The sequence below is a fragment of the Dermacentor silvarum genome, chromosome 5 (genome assembly GCF_013339745.2).
Source record: "Dermacentor silvarum isolate Dsil-2018 chromosome 5, BIME_Dsil_1.4, whole genome shotgun sequence".
Lineage (NCBI taxonomy): Eukaryota > Metazoa > Arthropoda > Arachnida > Ixodida > Ixodidae > Dermacentor > Dermacentor silvarum.
In genome coordinates this window covers 19,700,146-19,717,224 of record NC_051158.1, presented here as the reverse complement: position 1 = coordinate 19,717,224, position 17,079 = coordinate 19,700,146, and the positions used below count along the sequence as shown (strand labels likewise).

The window sequence follows — 17,079 nt, the reverse complement described above, 5'->3', positions numbered from 1 at the left end:
CTGTGTCAGTTCGCCAAACAGATTCGTGATGTCTGTTCCTCAAGAAACAAGCAGCAGTAAATTGCTCAAGTGAGTTGAACGTGTAGCACGGGAACAGTGAATAAATATTGGTAAATTCCTTTGCGTATTCTGCAAATAGGTGTAAGCCTCAATTAGCTTTATTTCAAATTACCGCCACTTGAAATTAACCGGTGAGAAACGGCCTAATTTTGAGAAGCAGTTAAAGGAACAATTGGTGTTGCTTGAATCTAAACTGCACTGTCAGGTCCTCGTGTTACTGCCGAGCGTTTCTGTGAAGAAATGAAAAATTAGATATACCATGAGCTACATGTCATAAGCAAACACGTTTTAATGGGTTAAAATCAAGGTAAATCTAGCAGTCATATGTAGCAGACATAGTGACATGCTCGTTGCGCCACTGCAGGTATGGTAGCCTAACTGGATTCTTATGTGCTATGTTTATGCGTTTATGCTTTTATTAGTCACGTGCTATTTATGCCTTTTTATTAGTCCCTCAATCTACAAAGTCTAGATCCGCTCATGAAAAAACACGCAATGGGTTCGTCTGAGCTCCTTCGGCTGGCACTGCAGCGTTTCCCTTGAGAAATAAATTGTCGTCTAGGAAATAAGCTCTTTGAATAAGTTTGCGCGAATGAAGACGTCGTAAAATGTATTTGAGATGACCGTCATAAGTATACAAGCACAGGGAACGACAGCGAACAAACGGAAACACTGCAGAAGGCGCCCGGACAGCGCCCGAACAGCAGCAGACGACAGGCGCGAGTCCGTGCCCTGACGTCACGCTGGATGGATGGATGGATGGATGGATGGATGAGGCTGAACCCTTTAAATCGGGCGGTGACATACGCCACCTAGCCATGACCACCTAGCCATGACGCGAGCGGCGCTCGCAGCGCCCCTCTAGGTCGTTCTCGGGGCTGCCGGTTCTCGGCCAGACGAGTCGGGCTTGTTCACTTGCGTTTCAATAGCGGTAACGTGTGCTCATCACTACTAGTAGGATGTGTATGTCGTCTCAAGGTAGAAAACAAGCGCGTTGGCTCCAATACGCGATGACTCATTCCATTTCTCATGGACAGGCATCCTAGCTATGGTATCCTATCTAATGAAGCAGACGACGGCCTGTACGCAGCTGATGATGGAAGCGAGCGACGCTTTTGACGGAATAACTCTCCACGTTGAGCTAACTGCTTTATTTTTACTGAGGAGGAAAGCTGTTTTGCTTTATGAGGAACGTTAAGTTCAGTGCTTTCATTTCAATTTCTTAGGCAAAAGGTCAAATTTGCGTCACGTTACGAAAGCAAATCGGGGCCATCGGCGCCGTATTGTAAGCGTCGCGCCTACGTCACGCCTCGGAAGAAAACGGTGGAATGTCCGAAATAGAGCCCCAGGGCAATGTCGTCTGCAAATCGTCGGTTGCCAATATTCGCCGTTGATCCTCACTCGAACCCTAATCCTTCTGGTTTAATAGCAGTACTTCTAAGCAAGCAGTTATTAGCATTGGAGAGATTGCCTCTCCTCTCCTGACCCGAAATGGTCAAATGTCGTTTGGCGACTCGCACATCCCACTTCGCCGATGTGAGATGGGAAAGAAACCGCTTGGCTGCTCGGAGACCTGGGGAAGTATTCCGTAAGTGTCCACCTAGTAGACACGTCCATTTCGTCTGCTGCTGAAGTGCTGATAGGCTGGGAGCGCCTGTCTTCTGACGTGTACTCCAGCGAAGCCAATCAGAACTTCTGTTCTTGATGCCGCAGGTAACAGAATTTCGCGCATGTGGGTTGACTGAAGTAGCAGGAATTGCAAGGTATTACTTTTTTTCGTAGTGATTGATCCAGTTCGGATTATTTCCTTACAAGGTGGACGCTTACGGGATGCCCCTCCTGGAAATAAATGTGCATCTCTTTTTCAGGTGCTGTCTGACCATTGCGTCTGTCTTTGTGTTCGCAGGTTGTGGGGCGTCGTCGTCGAGCGGGGTCCGACGAAGCGCGGCGGGTGCGCGGCGGCCGGCGGTGGGCTCTGATGCGCGCGCAAGCGAAGGCATGGAGGGCCAGGCCCCGAGCCCCCTGGAAGCGCGCTTCGCCCCGGGGGCCCCCTGTCCGCTGCAGCAGCACTATGCGAGGCTGCTCATGCAGCAGCACTCGGTGCCGACCACATCTGCCGCCGCAGTCGCAGCAGCAGCTGGAGGGGCAGCCCGTGAGCGTCTTCCTTTTACACGCGCGGAGTACAAATGTCTCGTAGGGAGCTTTAGCTTGTCTGTTCGCGTATTGCCATTGGCGGAATACCGAGTTACCGGAGCCGTCGATGGCAATGGCAAGGCTAGTGGCGACATCTTGTGACACTTTGTCCAACTACAGTGTGTTTGATTAGCTGTTGTCGGGTGTGTGTTCTCATAGAAAGGAAATTATAAAAGGAATGTACCTTAAGGATTACGCTGCTACCAAAGTAGATATGGTGAGCCACTGCAGTATTAGAGAAGTTTAGCTTGTGCATAAATGTGTTAGGGTTTACGGAATACCAGGCTTCCAGAGAGATGTATGGCAGCTACAACACAGGTAGCAACATCTTGTCACAAAAAGTTCGACACAACACACAAAGCGAATACTGCAGTGGTCTATTATATTCTACGTAGCTGAACAAAGTGTTAGAAGATGTCACTACCAGCTTTCCAACTGCCGTCCATGGCTCCGGTAATCCATAAATGGTAAGACGTTTACGGACAGGCTAAATGATTCCGTTCATGTTGTGTGCTCTCTGGATAAACTCTGCATTGAAAGATGTCGCTAGCAGCATTGTTGCAGCCGTGCACCTCTCTGGTAACCTGGCATTCCGCAAGCTCTAATACTTTACTGAAAAGCTAAAACTCAATTAAGGAATTATAGCTTGTTCGTAAACGTATTGCCATTCACGGAATACTGGGTTACCGTAGACGTAAACATGAGCGGTCGGGTTGGTGACGCCATCAGTTTAACTAGAGAGGGCACATAGCTGTGATTGCTGTGGCAAACCATATTTTATGCATATTCTATGCAAAATCTCTTGCAACTGCGCAGCTACCTCACGACTGGAAAATAGCCAAAGTGGTACCAATTCACAAATCAGGCAACGACACACCTTCTAATTACAGACCAATTTCCCTCATTAGTACATGTTGCAAAATCATGGAATAAATCGTATTGAAACACTTAACCTCCTTTTTAGAAAACGAAAACATTCTTACACCTCACCAACATGGTTTCCGAAGTGGCTTGTCAACCATCACCCAGTTAGCCGAGGTAGTACACGATCTCGCGCTAACTATTAACAATCGTGTTCAAACAGATATTATTCTCTTAGATTTCACCAAAGCATTTGACTGTGTATCCCACGCCAAGCTAATTTTGAAACTAAGGACCATTATTGGGGAGGGACCAATTACAGCATGGATCAAAAGCTTTTTATCCCAACAATTGCAATACACTATTTACGACCAAGCACCATCCAATACAGTCACCGTCACCTCAGATGTCCTCCAGGGATCAACCTATGGACCTCTGTTATTCCTCATTTTCATTAACGACCTCACTTGCAACATAGAGTGTAATATTAAACTTTTTGCAGATGACTGCGTCATATACAAAAAAATTAACAGCCTGGAAGACCACGATATTCTGAATAGTTCACTAAAAAAAATTGCTGAATGGTGTAGCACGTGGCAAATGATCATAAACAAAACAAAAAAAAATCAGTCTGCATGACAATTACAGCAAAAAAGAATCCCTCTAACTTTACATACGTTCTTGATGGCAGTATTCTTACTAAAGTAAACCAGCACAAATATTTAGGTGTCACTCCAACATCATTGGGATTCACACATCGATATTGTCACTTCTACTGCCCTGCAGAAGCTATTTTATCTTCGACGTCGCTTGCGATACACACCATGGCATACCAGGTTGCTAGCCTACACCACGTTCGTGCGCCCAGTTCTAGAATATGCCAACGTTGTTTGGTTTCCGCACACAATGTCTAACATAAATAAACTAGAAAGGGTCCAAAGAAAAGCCGTCAGATTCATCTACAACAAATACACCCGTAACGACTCGCCCACTAACTTGTTAGTTCGAGTGGGCCTTCCAACACTATTTGCCAGAGCAAAACTAGCGTGCTTGAAATTCCTACACCAGGTACTCCATAACCAGCTGAAAATAGACTCTTCTAAGTATTTATCATTTTTCAAATCTCACCTCTCACGCCACAAACACTCGTACACACTAACAGAGTACTCATTCCGTAATGACACATTTCAGTACTCACTTTTTCCACTTGCAGTGAAAGCATGGAATAAACTGGACCCAACAATAACTAACACAGTGTGCTTTTCAACTTTCTGTAACCTACTGGTTGAAGCGTAAACCGATCATATTGGCAAACCTTAAACACGTTTAGTGCTGTCATTTCTGTTATCAACTCAATAAACTGATTACGCTGTTTTGTGAATTTTAATGGAACTGCATGTTAACTGCAAACGTTTGGCACCTTTCTGTTGTACAGTTTTCCTTTTGCTTTGTTTTCTTGGCCACTGTTAGGCTGTTCATTGCTGTTCTACTTGTTCTACAGCTGGAAATGTATGAATGCCCACCTGCTATGGTCTCGTTCCGAGACTGGCAGTATTGAAAATAAATAAATAAATAAATAAATAATGCTTAACTGCTGGTGTAAGGTGTTGGACACAACATAATTGTTAGCTTGCAGCCTTTTTTCTTATTTTCTTTGGCAAGAACACCCATATATAGCACGAAAACGTGTCCTCCACATTATGGTTGAACAAAGTGTCACGAGATGTCGCCATCAGCGTTGTTGCTGCCATCCACATCTCCTGTAACCTGGTATTCTATGAAGGTTAATACATTTCCGGACAAGCTAAAACTCTCTATTGGCTCAACGAAATATATCAGAATATTAGACACAATCATATCACGTATGAGTCTATGATTGGGCTTTGCTTAAACAAAATGCTGATCAGGAAAAGCACAAGCGCTCAAATGACACAATAAGAAGATACCTCACTTCTGGAACTATGTGTTCTGGCAGAAACACTTAATGGCTTTAGCAGAGGCAAATAGAGGGTAGAAATTCTTTCTGAATAACTTGTTAAATATAACAGCTGTGGTGTAATGGTGTGGTGTAATAATCTAAAGTTTCCCAACCCCATGGTTTTGGGGGTGGGAACAATCCGTGGTTCTTTCAGGTTTTTCAGTTTGGCTTGGAAAAGTATTTGTTATATAGCAAAAAAACACTTGCCGCTAATCATTCTTCAGCAAAATAAGCAAAACACAACTAAAGTATTGTTAGCTTACGGAAGGGTGAAGTATAGCATGAACATAGAGGTGTGTAGTGTATGTAGGGCCACGATATTGTAGCAACGCTTTTTCCCGATGCTAATGCATTGACCTAGCTTTGTGATAGCATGAGACCAGTGATGCACCAAACGATGGCTGCGCTATTGTAAGAGTGGCAAGACGAGCAGTCATAAAATATTTACTTTAAGTGGGAGTGTATATGTGCCTTATAGTCATGAAGTAGTGCTAACAATGCCAGAAATTTTTCATCAAAGGTATTCGATGTGCACATTCCAAGTTAAATGTTGGGGAAGAAACCACTCCAAGAGTCTTTACTGTGCTCTCTAACTCTGTATCAATATTTTCCTAGGAGATGCTAATAGACAACTCCCTTAAGGGACAATTCACACCGGCAATTGACAGAGGTTGGTTGACCGGCTGCAACTGGCAACCAAGGAGTAACTCACGGCAGCCGATGTTAACACCGGCAAGTGCGACCTGCCCGTCACAACACCAAAATATCTCGTGATTTATGCTTTTCACATCTGCTCGCACGGCCATTGGCACATAAAATAAGCGTTAGTGTATACAGACATACTGTTCCTGTGCTGCTGATTAGTTCAGCAAGTTTGTGACTGCAGTTGCATGACTGAAAAAGCTAGCAGTGAGCGACGGACCCAAAGCAGGCGTTTTTCAATCAAAGGAGATTCATTTGCACTGGTTGCTTTGCAATCAACTTGAATGTGCAACCTCTGCGAGTCGCCAGTGCAAATGAGCCCTAAGCGGGGTCCCACCCAGGGAGGAAGGGGGAGCACAAGTCCTTCCAAGAATTATTCTGAAAACTTTATGTCGTCGTAGTTTTTCTTCACCTGGCTGCAGAGAGGGAATGTCGCCATTTATTAGCTTGTAGTCGAGAGTATTTTAGTTGGAAAATACCCTTCTTGTGCATGTACTGAATATTTTCGCAAATTGTCCATTGGCTGCGATATTATTTTTCTTTTGCAAAGGTATAAGACTGCTCTTGTTTTCTCAGAGTGTGTTACTAAGTGATTCATGTCGACCCATATTTTAAAAGTTTGCTTAACACTTAAAGAAACGTTTTGGTGCTCACCTTGCCTTTGGTGCTCACCTTGTCCACCAGCCGTAACAGTCTTCTAACTTGCCTGCATCTCTTTTCTTGAACGCCATTCTCCCTGTACGTTAAGGTCACAAACGGCATGCACATATTGACATTAAATAGCGTTTCTGACAGGAAAGCAGCAGCAAGTGCAGAGTAAGTATTTGCGTGATTGATGACAATTACTGTTAGCAGGCAAGATAATGCCCAAAAAGCATAAAAATTTTTGTGTGTTCTGCTGGGTTTGAGGTCCTTGCTTGCAGCAACACACGAGAACAGGCACAGTCAAAAGATGAAGCTGGATGCAAGCCAGCACTGGTGGAGTGTACTTTCTTCTTTCGGTTCTTGTGCACTGCTTTTAGCAAGATATCTCAGATCTTGCTCCTTCATTACACAGCTTTCTCAATTGTGTCTGCATCATCTGTGTTTTGCATGTGATTGATGCATGCCGTCTGTGTGCGTCTGTGCAGTGTTCCCTTACCTGAACGCACTGAGCAACAACGCATCCAGCCCAGGAGGGAGCCCCCTGGGTCACCTGGGCAGCTTCCGGGCTCCACACACGTCACCCAACATGGCTGCCATGCGGCAGTTCTGGCCCCCAACTCCTCCGCCCGATAGTAAGTGCACTACTTCTGACACCGCTGCCCCTACACAGGATGGGGCTTCAGCTGCAGAGAGTGCGGTTGGGTTACTGGCATGATAGCACAGTCAGCAGCACTGTTATATATAGACTCTTTTATCTGCACTGTGGCAGCGGTGTGTTCATGACCCCAGAAAAGGTCATGAAATTTTAAGAGCCATGCCAGGCAAGGAAGAATGAGTATCTTGTCCAGCAGTTTACTATAGGTACTATCGGCGTCAAATGAAACACGAACAGAGGAGCGCGTGGCCGAAGCATAACTGAAGGTATAGTGCGTGCCGTCCTGTCCTCACCATTGGCAGGCGCGCACATCCAGTTTGACCGCACTGCGAGGTGATGCTGCCTCTTTTCGTTTCTGTTCTGGTTCTTTTTTAGTTCAAAGTGAGAAAATAAAAATCGAAAAATACAGATACTAAAATATTGCAGCATAGGGCGAGTATTATCGCACAGTGTGGTGAAACCATAAGTGCTATCGGTTTCAAGTGAAACGCGAACAGCGGTGCGCGTGGTACGGTTCGCGCCATCATCATAACTGTGCCAGTATCTTTTCTTGCTTTGAACTAAAAGAGAACCAGAACAGAAACGAAAAGGGGGAGCGTAACCTCGCAATGTGGTCAAACCGGATGTACGCACCTGTCAATGGTGATGACTGGACGGTGGTGCGCACTATACCTTCAGTTATGCTTCGGCCACGCGCTCCGCTGTTCGCGTTTCATTTGACGCCAATAGTACATGTTCTTGATGTGTTTGATTATTAGGAATGTGCCCTATGTATCGAGCTTATGTATAATGTAGCTTTCTTCTTGAACTTAGCATAAAATTCACTTGTCAAACATTCTAACTGTGTGCAAAACTGGTGTTAGCTGGAGAGTTCTATTTGTTTTTAAGCTATTGTAACTTGTGTAGTCCTTGTTGTCCACCAACTTTAGTCGGCTGTTCCAGAAGGCTTAACCAGAAATCTTTTTAAGACCTGTGTGTGTAAGCATAGGAAGGGTCTATAGCAGGCAATGCTACGAAGTCTAGAGACTAGCCTTCTCACCCTGCTTGCATTTGCATCTGAAAGACAGTGCGTCACTTATGAAAGAGAGGTATAGGTAATTCAATGTAACATTAAGTTTCATGCTTGTATGCCGCAAAATATGATTACATGGAAGGCCTTGCAGACCTGAATCTGTTTGCCACCGAACGAGTGAGCGGAGTCGCATGTTTCTGTGACCAGCAGACAGGGCACCGCTTGCGTGCACAGCCAAAACATAATACATAGCATACTGGAAGCACTAAAATTCACAAATAATATGTCATTTGGCATACCATTACATCCACAAGTTGTAGTTATTCCATGGAAAGTGCCATAGATAAAAAACAACTGCACTGTGAAATGCTCAGAGTGGAGCTATATGACTGCACTCCTAGTGTAGCTTCTGCAATGTTGCCTGCTAAGTATTAAATGCTTGGTTTATAGCGCGAAGGGACACAGGTGAAGACTAGAAGAAGACAGGAGTGTCATGGATGTGCGCTAGCGTCAGTGCCCGTTCTGTCTTCTTCTAATCTTCATCTGTGTCCCTTTGGGCTATAAACCAAGAATATGTTACCGTACCAACTTGCCCAACTGTTGGGCAAGTTGGTGCATCCTTTTGTAAGTATTAAATGTAGCATAGTGTTTATTATATGTTTAGTAATTGTGCTGCTGTCACCTCGTCAGATTTTATTTTTATTGCACGTAACCTCTCAGCTTTTCTTCTGCACTGTCACTTTCTTGGCTAGGAAGGATTCAGCTATTTGCTGTAAACAGATTTTCACTTGAGCAATTATTATGTTGTGCCTGTTCTTGACACTTTCTTGTGTATATATTTCTTTATCTCTTCTCTTGTATGTGTTTCATTTTCAAGTTCATCACCCTCATTGCATGCGTTAACCTGTTAGCCAAAGTGTGTTCCATGAAGAAGTTTGAATTAAATGAAGTCAGTACCTCCTAAGAAGTGCATGTATTAGTTCCTACCAACTATACCACCCACTTTAAGAGCGTGCCTTATTAAATCCACCTTTGCTAACTTCCGCTGGCCTCACAACCCACCCCTAAAGCGCATCTCTGGTCAATTAGCAATGTCAAATTAATTCTTTTTTTCACACAATTGTTTATGGAATTCACTCCTTGATAAAATTGTCATGTGCAGCGGTCGAAGTTCATTTAGTGATAAACTGAAATGCTACTTTACCTAGCATGCATGTGTTCTTGTCGCAAATTATCCATTGTATATTCTAATCACCATCATTGGGTTGCACGTTTGATCATCCTACATGCCCACATTTTGAAAGCTAACCAGTGATTGTGTAACTTTGCCCACACACTAGTGCTTTCTTATCATTGTTGTTAATAATTGACTGCTTTTCTTATGCATTTTTACTTTTATCATCTTTGTGTTCTCGTGAGCAATGAAAACATGCTCTCAAGCCCTCCTTTTATGCAATGCCCTCAAGCCTTTAAGGAGAAATAAATAAAACAGGAGTGAGAGCAACATTTTATACATTGCTGCACCTTGCTTATTGGCACTTGTGATGTTATGTGGATGCAGTGTCAACATCTCCTGGCTACAGCCGCTATGGCGGGAGCTACTACTCACTGTTCCCACCGTTGGGCTCTCCACCAGACCCCTTTGGGCCCCCTGGTAGCTTGTTTCCCCGCTTGGCACACTCTGCTTCTCATTATCCTTCGCTGTTGGACCGAGGTAAGCTAGTGGAAAGCTTACTTTGTCTTCATAGGTCAGCAGAGTAAGCGGACACTCGTACTCACTCACAAGTACTTTTGCAGGATATGCACTCACTCATGTGCACTTATCTGCACTCACTCAAGTTCCTACTCACGCCCACTCATACTCACCCCCACTCAGGCACATTCTTAGTCACTTCTGTTCAGACTTACTGGCGCCCACTCAAGCTCATACTCGCATTCACGTCAACACTCACGTACACGGACTTCCGTTCGTATGTTAACCGGAACTGCCTCACATTCATACTCCCATCCCTTCACACTCGCCAACACTCATATTCACGTTCACTCACCCCCTTCGTCACTCCCTAGCACTCTTATATACCTTACACCTGTGAAATGAGTGTGAAGCGAGCGTGAGTCAGTGTATTCGTGGGTGAGGATGCTGATCCGACCTATGGTTGTCCTTGATTGAGTCCGACTTTTACATTTATAGGTTTGCATGTTCCACACTATGTGCGTGCCAGGTGCAAGCTATGTTGCAAGTGTGACTGTATTTAATTTCTGGCACTCATTTGTAATGGTTTCAATTTCAATGGGTTAAATTTATTTATTTATTCACTCACGAAAATGAATGCACAGTAACAAGGTATATAGAAGGAGGTCCCAAAGCTCAAGGCTGTAAGGGGACCTCCTATTCTAATTAAACAAACAAAACAAAGCCTTGGATTAAACTGATCAGTTGGGAAATCGATTCATTTGCATTTTGGGCTCTAACAACTAAATGACGGTCACTTTGGCCCGATGTCAAGTAGGCGAGAGCTATGCCAACAATGAAGATTAAGTCTGGTGACGGGAGAAAACAAAAGTTGACCTCAAAAAAAGTGGCGACACACTGTATATTAAGCATTGAAGGTGGCTGAGGTTTTCAGGGTAGGCTTCCCCACAGAAAGAAGGATAAAACAGTGCAATCATTCTTGAGCAACTCACAAGCATTACGAGTATAAGCTCAGGGGTCCCCTTAACCGTGAACCTGCACAGCCTTAGTCTGAGCCCTATCTACGTCGGTTAATGATTTGCTAGTTCATCTTTTTTCTTTTGTTGCATGATTATGAGTCTTGAACTCGGATACTCACGTACTGTAGCAGTTTCACAGGGACGTTCAATTGTGCTTATGGTCAACATTCCAGATGGTGGCTTTCTCTCTCCAAGCCTGGGTTCGCCTCTGTCACACTACGCTTCGGCGTTGTCACCTCTCGCCAGCTCTTCCCTGCTGTCGCCGCCCACGTCAAGCTCGACAGGCACGGACTTGAGCCACCCTGGCAAGGTGGTTGATGAGCCGCTGACATCCACGGCACGCAGCCACACGGACAGTCTCCTGACCACCGTAGCTCCGCTCACCTCATCTACACAGAGGTGCGCTGCTCTCCTGGTTCTTGCATGGGGGTCAGCCTTTGTTCGCTACCCTGGGACGTGCTCAAGCATATACCGGCTGGCCATTTTTAAGCTTTACATAATTTTAAGAAATCACCCGTTGTAGATAGCATGATTCCATTCCTTGAGCTGGAATAGTCAAAGAGATGGACATTACTTGCACAAGAAATCGAAGCACGTATTCAAGTAATTAACAGAAATTCACTAATTAACTTCTTAATGAATTGCTTTACGGTACATTGTGCAATTTAAAAATTGTAGCAGATGTGTTCGCAAGGTGTATCCACTTGAAATGAATCTTTAGGATGGCACCAGTTTCGAGATATTCATTGTCAAAGTGCGACGAAAAACAGGGGCGTTCTGGTTACTTTTTGTGCTTCAATGCATACAAGAGTGTTTCAGGAAAAAAGTGGAACAACAAACGTTTACTACGAGTTTGATGGTGCATGTCTCCAAACTGGTGTCATTCCGGTAATTAATTCTAAGTGGATACGCCTTGCAATCTTACCGGCTACAATTAATAAACTGCAATGTGCAGTAAATAAATTAATTAGGAAGTTAATTAGTGAATTTTAATATTTTTTTTATTATGTATTTCGATTTTTTATGTAAGTAATGTCCGGCTCTTTCAATATTCCAGCTCAAGGGATGGAATTATGCTATCTGCCACAAGTGATTTTTTTTTAATTCTGTAAAAATTAAAATTAATCACGTCGTATAAAGAAATTTTGAAGTGATCAGTTCATTTTGAACAAGTGATCTGTACAGATCCTGAAACGTCAAGCTTTGTTTTTCGGACATTGGTGAGGGAGTGACCTGTTTTATTAATGGTGCTTTTACCTGACAAGACAGTGTTTCGTCGAACACTTGGTTACATCTGCTCCTTCTCCTGTAAGCAGCACAGGCCATAGCCATTTGTGCCTCACCCATTTCACTCCTTTATCCATCTGTCTACTTGGCGGCCCTGCTGAATATCGGATCAGAACCTAACATTCCAGATGTGAACATCCCACCAGAAAGAGTAAACAAGCAGTTGTTGATGGGACCAAGTAGAGAGTTCACTTTGTGGGACAGATTTGGTGTGAACCATATCACTTACATTTTGCTTTCAAACAAAGTCTGAAATTGCAAGGTATTGTTGCATTTAGCCTGTAAGAAATTAACACATCGGTTGATAAAGGTGACGAAGAGACAGCAAGGTGTTTCCAGAATTGTCAAAGGTTTTAGCATTTATATGATCACATGAAAAAAATGTGCTCTGCCACTATTTCTTGCCAGAAAAAAAAAAAAAGGAAACCTTCCACGTTCTCACAGTCAATATATTTTTTGTGCAAGTTAGGTTTCAGAGTTACATTTTTATGTTTGGGATGGACAGCCCTTTTTTTTTTTTTTTTCGCTCGTTGTGGGGATACTTAACTGATCAACACACTTACTAAAGGACCCCAATGTAAGTGCTGCCATTTACAGGGAAGTTGTTTGGAGCCACTTTCATAAATGTATTTGCTGGAATAAGATATCTTTTCTTTGCAGCTTTGCAGTAAGTGTGAGCCTCAACAGATAGTTAAGCTCTGTGTTTTAAACGAGTGTTTTACGTTTCAGCGTCCGCTCTTCGAGCAAGCCTCCAAACGCACACACGAGGGACCGCAGCTCGGAGAAGTCTCGATCGAAAAAGTCGTCCCAGAAAAACACGAACAAAAGTGGCCCAACAGACCTGTCTGTGGGTGCTACTCCGGTGACAAGTGGCCGAACAAAGACTATCGAGAAGTGCTCTCACTGCACTTGTGTGCCCCAGAACTGTGGAACCGTGACTAGTGCGTCATGGTCTCAGGACTTGTTAGACAGTGGCGGCACCACCACTGCAGCTGGGTTGGCCAGCTCCGGGCCAACAGAGCCGTCGACAACTGTGGGGATGTCCCTGTGTTGCATTCCATCAGATCAGGTGACATCGACTGGTAAGTGCTAAGCTGCTTACCAGTCACTCTGAACAAGTGGTATGGTTTCACACAAGTTCGTCCGTGGGCAGCACCCTGACTGACGAATGCGGTATGATTTATTTAAAGTGTACTTTTGTGTTACGTGACCTTCACCAGTTCTTGAAACTTGTTTGAAGTATTGATAAATGTGTTGGCTTTAGTGTACATAAAAGAGTGCACACCATTTCTTTTATGCAGCAGAATGCTCAATTAGAAAATGTCACTGCCTTATATTGAAACAGTGATTATTTTTCAGCTGTTCCCTGTTTAGCTGGATGCCACAATTGTAGAGTGTAAGCAAAGTGGCGTAATAGCCTTTGTCACAGTGCTATCTTCCAAAAACATGGCGCCATTGTCATCATGATTACATCCTTTTCAGACTGTAAACTTGAGCCATGAATAAAATGGCAGGAAGTTATAATACTTGTAGACAGGTTGAGCTCATAAATGGAGTGATGGATAAAGGAAGATAAGAGTTGTCAGAAATAGAGTGGGGTACTTGCCAATACAAATCATAAGACACTAAATAAGAGGGATACACCCACTCAGAGTGCTAACTTACCATTCTGTTAAAGTGTTAAAAGTTTGTGTTTTGAGTGTATGTTTGCCTCTTCTTTTGTCTTGTAGTTTTTGCAACGTCGTTGGCAAATATGCTTTACCAACTTGCTCAAGCTTCAACATTGTGGAATGGGATAAAATAAAGAAACAGTTGTAAGGATTCCAATTCAGGTATATGCCTGTCATGCCATTATGCAACAGCAAGTCTGAACTTATAAAAACATATTTTTATATTTTTGGCATTTTATCTGCTAACATTGAGCAGTAACTTTTCATGCTTTCTTCTAGAGAATTTTCTTTTTCATTGAAAGAAGCATTTATGATGTTTTAAGGAATCACTGTAGAATATTAATAAGCAAAACAGTGTAAAATCTTGTTCTGTGTAATGTTTTCAACTGATTGATGCTTACTCAAGGGTCTTGCAATATGCAAGTTCACGATGGTGCATTAAAATGAGTTGTGTTACTGGTAAAATTGTGTTTTAGGGATATTTAGCATCATTATTTTCTGAATAAATTCCACCAACTACACATTTTCACGTGTATCCTGCAGGTAGAACTATGGCAGTAGGGCATGATGTTAAACTTGGTTAGTGTTTAAAATGGCAAACAGCTCAGACAAAGAGGCAGATTATATACGTAATGCTCACCGATTCATTATGTAAGTGCAGCCCTACATTCCCAGCTTTAAAAATTTTTAGGAATGATGACAGCCTCGTGCTCATTCTTCATACTGGTCAAGGAACATTTAGTTGCACAGTGAGTAACTTTACGAGCATTATCTGTTGTAACTGATTTTGTATTCTTCTCCAAATGTAGTCCCATCACCAGCGGCACATCCACCCCCCCTGCTGTCACCGACAGGGCCTGCCGTTGTCAGCTCATCCACTCCGGATGTCAGTCTCACACCTCCAACTCCTGAGGCGGCGACAGATTCTCCCACTTCCAACACACCTCCGTTGCACTCTCCCTCTCAAGCCTCTCCCCTTCGCAACCTTTCTCCCATGGCTGAACCCGCGCCAGAACTGTCTGTGACTCCCACAAGTTTGGAAAAGGACACCAGTGTTTTCACTCGAGGAGATTGCAGCTCAACAACAGATGAGTGCCGTGCTATTGCTGCTGTGGCGCCCGTGACACCAGTCAGTTGCGTGACACCTGTGAGTTCTGTGGCCCCTGTTGTAAGTGTCGTCACGCCTGTGAATACTGTTTCGCCAGTCAAAACTGTCGTTTCCCCTGTCAGCACCGTTGCACCTGTCAATACTGTCACACCTGTTGTCAGTACCGTCACATCCATCAATAACGTCACACCCATCCCCACCGCTGCAACAGCTGCTGTAACCCCTGCAGCAGCGAGTTGCATGTCCACCTCAGCCAGTGCCACTGTCACGAGCACCCCAGTTAATCACGTCATGCCCATGGCTCCCGTCAACCCCGTGGTTGCCGTCATGCCGCGGTTGCCATCGCCCAAGGAGGAAAAAGAAGAGGTGCGGTCGGAGTGTCGGTATGCCACTGCAGTCACCAAGCGGGAGCCATTGGATCTGGATCAGCGTGCAACAGGCCCTGCCCTTGTGCCTCTGGGAAAGAATGCAGTCATGCTTTCAGTGCAGCAGACAAAGGTGGTCTCGCAGACGAGGCTTCGGGGCAACGGCAAGAGCAGCGGGCTTGCTGTGGGCATGGCCAAGGCCTCGGCCAAGACCACATCGGTTTTCTCAACACCCCTGGGCTCGGGTACAGGTTCACCGAAGGTGCAAGAAGTGGCTCCAGTCAACCTCAAGGTACGGTGGCCTGTTAAGGCTGTACCTGCCGGGGGTGTAAAGTATAATTATGAGTCAGTCCGCATTCATACCTGCAGAGGCTGCAAGGTGCAGCTACCACAGTGAAGCAAACAGGAAAAGGACAACACACACAATTTTGTCATTTGCCGTCCTTGTGTTCTCATTGTACTTGCATTTAATCTTTCTGAAGATGCTTAGAATGTAGTTCAGGTGTACTTTCTGCACTTTTGTCAACATTACCATGCATAGCGCTGCATGATTTAATGTTAGGCCAGTGTGGTTTTGTGCTGCTGCACCTCATGGCACGTACAAATTTAGGATAACAGGTCAAACACAAAACAGCTGTGTCATGTTCTGCGAGTTTTCAAGCCTTTGTAGTGAATGCTTGCCCAGGAATGAGACTCTTCTGTTATCACTATGATCTTTACTACAATAATAAAAAAATTGTTGCAGTTTCACCCGAAAGGCGAAGCATCAATTGCGATAGCAAATTAGTAGAGAGCTATACGGAGTAAGGATAGTAGTTTTATCAGCTGTATAAACTTGGACTTGCAGCAGCACCAGCAACGCGCAGAACTGTTGTTGACGCCGTCGGCGTTTTATCTGTGTTCGCACCGAACGCGCGTGGCGTTGGTGACTGTTGCCAGTGCCTCTGGGGGCGGCTCGGAGGTTTTCGACGAGATCAGAATGGGACACTCGTCGAGCAGCGTCGGAAATCTTACCTACCTTCTCGCCTCGCAACGTTTTTATATAAATACGCATTTGGTGCCACAGCTAAACGTCGCCTCCCCTCCCTCCCTACCATCCCCCCACGGCATTTCGTGCCACGGAAGAAGTCGCGTTTGCTCTCTATATATGGTGATTGTAACGGAGGAAATAGACGCAGCCCTTCAGGGAGCACGGCGCAGAACGTGCGTTTGCTCTCCGACGTGCGTTTGCTCCCCGTGAAAGCGAACGTCCCTTGCACCCTTTCACTCGCACACACAGCGTCCAGAGCGCAGCGACGATTTCATCGCCGTTGACGTCATACGGAACCTCACGGCGATGATGACGTCGACGGCAGAAATCCGCTTTGGAGTGTCCATATAATTGCTATCGCAATAACAAGTGCTGATTATGAGGACATTCGGTGCAGAAAAATGCTACCAAAATGATAGGTTGCATTGACAGAGCATGACATATGTAAAATGTCATATAACTTCTGATTGTTGTATGGAATTAGCGCAAACATTTTTTGGGGTATGGGCCTAATGAAAATGTTTGTTAGTGGATCGAGGGTATGTAGCCAAATTCATTGGTGCAGTTGGTGCTGTAATATGTGAACAGCACGATGTTCCAAGCTTCTACATGCCCTAACTGTACAGAAACTTTTTTTATTCTTCTGTTTTTTTTTTTTTTTTGTTTTTTTTTTTATGCATAACTGTGCCTTATGAACTTTTGGTGCTGATAGTACTTCCTGTTTGCCAAGATGGTTTGCTCTTGATGTTTGCCAAGCAATTGTAGCACCAGTCAGCCCTCTACAGTGTTTGCATGAAACAC

General features: G+C 44.4%; 1 protein-coding gene across 3 annotated transcripts in view; it reads left to right on the top strand.

Annotated features, from left to right (window-relative positions):
- LOC119453987 (uncharacterized) overlaps positions 1 to 17,079 on the top strand; it is a 117,580-nt gene that overhangs the window by 85,703 nt on the left and 14,798 nt on the right. For 2 of the 3 annotated variants that reach the window (XM_037716008.2, XM_049667473.1), the window contains exons 2-7: positions 1,967 to 2,212; positions 6,925 to 7,071; positions 9,668 to 9,820; positions 10,992 to 11,217; positions 12,835 to 13,187; positions 14,585 to 15,540. In XM_037716008.2, coding sequence (XP_037571936.2) covers positions 2,059 to 2,212; positions 6,925 to 7,071; positions 9,668 to 9,820; positions 10,992 to 11,217; positions 12,835 to 13,187; positions 14,585 to 15,540 — 1,989 coding nt within the window. In that variant the 5' untranslated portion in view covers positions 1,967 to 2,058. The remainder of the gene's footprint in view (positions 1 to 1,966; positions 2,213 to 6,924; positions 7,072 to 9,667; positions 9,821 to 10,991; positions 11,218 to 12,834; positions 13,188 to 14,584; positions 15,541 to 17,079) is intronic. The other variant, XM_049667474.1, reaches the window with a different exon arrangement.